The following is a 4440-nucleotide window of genomic DNA, read 5'->3' as shown; positions in this document are numbered from 1 at the left end:
ATGTTCCCCAGCCCCTGGTCTGAGCCCAGATGTCCCACGGGATAAAGCTCTGGCTCAAATCTGCAGCTGCTTCCACTCACCCCCAATGGGAGAAACGGTGGTGAACGGCCCCATACCTGACCTGGCCTTAAGGGACAGCACTGGGCTTGGATTGAGAGAGGTGTCTGCCCATCTTTGGAGCTCTGAGCCTGAATTTCACCTTGCAGAAAGCAGCAGCGAGTGCTCGTGCACCCAGATGCTTCATTTACTTTTCCACTCCCTTTTATTTTATTTTTTTTCCTCCTTTCATTTTTAATGTTTTCAACTCATACCAAAGGTGTTTGGAAGGGCAGTCCTACAGGCACAGAAATCACCTCCATGTGCACGATGTGCTGTGAAAATGGTGACCGGTGCACCTGGAAGCTTGAAACCCGTGGGTCACTCTGTTGGTCCAAGCTATGAAAGAAAAAAAAAAAAAAAGAAAAAAAAAGAAATTCAAAGATAAGAGAAAAAGAAATGACCAAAAAAATGAAAAGAATAGAAGAAAAAAAAAAAAAAGCAACCTAATCAACTCATTGCTGAAGGCGTAAGCTGAAAAATATGGCAACAACTATATTTTTGCAACGGCCCCTCTTAAAAAATCCTGTAATGATTCATAATGACCCATCCAACTAAAAAGAGGAGCACCGATGACCTACCTGTCAGCTTTTAGCATCCTGCTAACAAGCTTAAAAGCACCAGGAAGGAGTAGAGTTGAGCCACAACCAGCAAAGGAGGGAAATAGGATCTTGCTTTTAGGGGAGCGGTTGTCCTCGCAAGAAGGTAAGTGCCTTTCGCTCCCTTCTTTCCTACCAATCTCTGAAGAAATTAAAGTAATGATTGCCTGATGATAGACCAAAAATCTAATTTTCTGCAAACGAGAGGTGGGGGGGGGAGGGGGGGGGGTGTATTTTAAACCCTCTGAGCCGTGCAGCCCCGTTAGGAAATGTAGAACTCTAATTAGCCAACTCTTTGTAACGCGGCTTCTATGAGCAGCTGGTGGTGGGGAAAGTCCCACAGTATGGTGGTGATGAGTGTGAGGAAGGAATATTGCTGCTGGGTAGGAAGGGGGTGGGGGGTGGCTGGCAGCAGAGTTGAATTTTGTCTTTGGATCCTACAAACCCTGTGTGCCTACAGCCAGGACCGTGTGCTGATGGATAGCGATGGGAATGGGTTTTCAGCTGAGCACCCACCACAATGCTGCCGGCACTCCTGGCAGGGATCTCTTATTCCACATCCATCCTTACCACGTTGGAAGGGTTAGAGGGGTTTCCACAGCGATGGCAAGCTGTACTTTTCTATCCGAATTCCAGGAGGAGAAATGAAGCTCATCCGCTGGCTGTACCTCTCCGGGCTGGTGTTGGCTGTGCTGATCCCAGCAGCGTGGCAGGTGGTTCCGAGGGACACAGGAGATGCACTCAGGTATGGCATTGGGTGGTTGGCTGCAGGCAGGCTGCAGGCTGAGAGCTGAGCCCCTCGCTGTTGAGCTGTGCCTGATCCCTTTGGATTCATCCTTTCTGCCAGCCCGCATTGCCACGTCCCACAGGGGTTTCACGTTGCCCAGACCCAAAGGTTGTGTTGGCAATGTGGCGAGCAGGGCTGGGTGCCTCTCTCCTTCCCATCCCTATGGGGACAAAGGCAACTGCCCCCCCCCCCCCCCGCCCCGAGGCCAAAGGCAGCATGTGTCAGGAGCTGTTAGCTATGGCAGAACACCGCAAAGAGCAGAGATTTCTGCTGCATGGGGAGATGCAGAGGCAGACACCCAGAGCGGTGCTGAGCCCGGCTCCACACTGTGCAGATGGGAAACCCTCTGTGGTCTCTGTGCCAGGAGGGGCTGGCCCTTCAGCTCCCCGTCTGCAGAGGGCTGAGAGCAGCAGTGATGAGATCCCTGGAGCTGAAGGTGTCCATAAAGATGCAGCCAAGTGAGGTCCAGGGCACAGAACAGGACGTCTCATGCACTTAAGGGACAATACTGGCCGGGCTTGTCAGATCCCCACCGTTATTTTTATGTGTTGTTACAGATTTTCTAGACGCTGCTCCGCTCGTTGCAGCATTTTGCAGCCTCCTGCAGGGAGGGCACAGGAGCCCTTCTATTCGATGTGCATTAATCCCTGCATTTTGCCCCATTTTTGCCCTCAGATGGACCTCATACGAAGCACCATCCAACACGAAGCGGCACTCGGAGGGCACCTTCACCAGCGACTTCACACGCTACCTGGACAAGATGAAGGCCAAGGACTTTGTGCATTGGCTCATCAACACCAAACGATACAGGTAGAGGGGAGAGGGGAGCAGGATGATGCAGGGAAACACCCCAGTGCAAAAGGACAACAGTAATAGAATCATAGAATCATGGAATCATTAGGGTTGGATAAGAACTCTAAGATTACCCAGCTCAACCAGCCACCTACCACCAATACTGCTCCCTAAACCAGGGCTCTAAATAAAGACATAGAATCACTGAGATTGGAAAAGACCTCGAAGGTCGTCCAGCCCAACCTCAACCCGTTCCACCATCCCCAGGTGCCACATCTCCATGGTTCATGAGCACCTCCACCACCTCCCTGGGCAGCCTGTGCCAATGCATCACCACTCTTTTGAAGAAAAAACGTCTCCTAACGCCCAACCCAAGCCTCTCCTGATGCAACATGAGGCCAATAATTATCTCTGCTTTTACTGATGCCATTCTCTCAGCAGCCCATATTTTAAATTTTGCCCGTGACCAAAAAAACAAACTTCAAAGTGCTGAAACCCAACAAATACCAGCCACGTTGGATACAGTTGGATTTCTGGCTACACATCCTCCTTCATCCCATTTCCAGAGGCAACGAAAAGCGTTTTATGAAGTCCCCAGCACATTCTCATTGGAGCATCCTCGTGTTGTGGCTGCTATGGCTGTTGTCTTATTTCCACAGCTCCACCAAGAGGTACATGAGGGAGCAGCCCCGCAGCGTCCCCTTCCTGGCCATGCTGCCAGCAGCGTAAGTCATCCAACCCCAAAAAGGATCGTTTCAAAATGCATCCACACACTGGGTGCAAAGCTTCCCAACAACACCTCTTCCTTTTGCTCTCGTGTGGGTTTTATCCAGTGCTTATTGGCAATAGAGGACAATGAGGAAAGTGAAGCAGCTTTCGGGGTGGGGGGGGAGGGGTTAAATAGTTTATGAAATCAAAGAATGATAGAATCATTAAGGTCAGAAAAGACCATCAAGATCATATAACCATCCATGCAGCCCAACCATCAACAATGGGGCAGGAGCGGTTTTGCACTGAGCTGTGCTCAGCCATTTTCACTTTGTGTGTGGGAGAGTTTCTGTTCTGTTAAACTGTTTGGTGCTCAGTTGCTTCCTTCCTTCCTTCCTTCCTTCCTTCCTTCCTTCCTTCCTTCCTTCCTTCCTTCCTTCCTTCCTTCCTTCCTTCCTTCCTTCCTTCCTTCCTTCCTTCCTTCCTTCCTTCCTTCCTTCCTTCCTTCCTTCCTTCCTTCCTTCCTTCCCTTTCTTTCTCTCTCTCTCTCTCTTTCTTTCTCTCTTTCTCTCTCTCTCTCTCTTTCTTTCTCCCTTTCTTTCTTTCTTTCTTGCTTGCTTGCTTTCTCTCTTTCTTTCTCTCTCTCTTTCTCTCTCTCCATTTATTGACTTATTATTTCGTTTTTAAAAGGTACAATTAAACAGCAATCCCAGGCTTTCCAGCGTGCACCCATGGCTGTGGGACCCCTGCATCACCAGCAGCAATCTGACCCTCTGCAGAAGGATTGATCCATGGAACCACTGCACGAGCCCGCATGGTGTTTCCCAATCCCCTGCTGAAATCAGCGCTGCAGCTCAGCATCTCTGCCCAATTTATTTGCTCTTTACCCCCCGTTCCTGCCGTGCTGCCCTTCCTAATTCTGGTTCTGGGTGCTCCAACCCACCCCAGCACCCCATGGGGATCCTGCATGCTGCTGCCTGGGGACTTTGGGAGAACCAATCTCTGACCAGGGGCCCCGTTTTTCTCCAAATTCCTTCAATTTTAGGTAGATGGTAACCAGGGTGCCCCCTCCTGACCCCCCTGAGTATCCCATCTGCTCAGACCTATGGCTCTAAGATTAAATAAAGGAGTATGAAAGACGAGTCGAACATACTTTGTTTAATTCTGCCCTGTTTGTATTGAAAGCAGTACCAAAAGAAAACCTCACACGACAGAGGGACTGCTCTCTCTGGGTGGAGTTTTGCTACAGATCAAGGACACAAAGTGATGTTGCTCAAAAAAAACCCCAATAATGTCACATCTTTCCCACCAGCTCACAAGCCCCAACGGGGATGGATTTCCCCCAGATCAGTGCTGCTCACTCCCCCACCTGTGTGTAACATCCATAAACATCTCCAGGAACACCTCCAACCCTCTCCATCAGCACCACAGCCCTTCAAAAGACACCGGAGCACCACA

The 4440-nt window shown here is 49.9% G+C and overlaps 1 protein-coding gene across 1 annotated transcript; it reads left to right on the top strand.

Moving 5' to 3' along the window:
* The first annotated feature begins 1339 nt into the window (after positions 1–1339).
* On the top strand, positions 1340–3003 carry LOC125685377 (pro-glucagon-like). The gene is made up of 3 exons (XM_048928370.1): positions 1340–1440; positions 2158–2292; positions 2934–3003. Exons 1-3 carry the CDS (start codon positions 1340–1342, stop codon positions 3001–3003), a joined length of 306 nt encoding a protein of 101 aa, XP_048784327.1.
* The last annotated feature ends 1437 nt before the right edge of the window (positions 3004–4440 follow it).

Source organism: Lagopus muta, chromosome 28 (assembly GCF_023343835.1).
Source record: "Lagopus muta isolate bLagMut1 chromosome 28, bLagMut1 primary, whole genome shotgun sequence".
Classification (NCBI taxonomy): domain Eukaryota; kingdom Metazoa; phylum Chordata; class Aves; order Galliformes; family Phasianidae; genus Lagopus; species Lagopus muta.
This window is presented reverse-complemented; position numbering and strand designations above follow the sequence as displayed.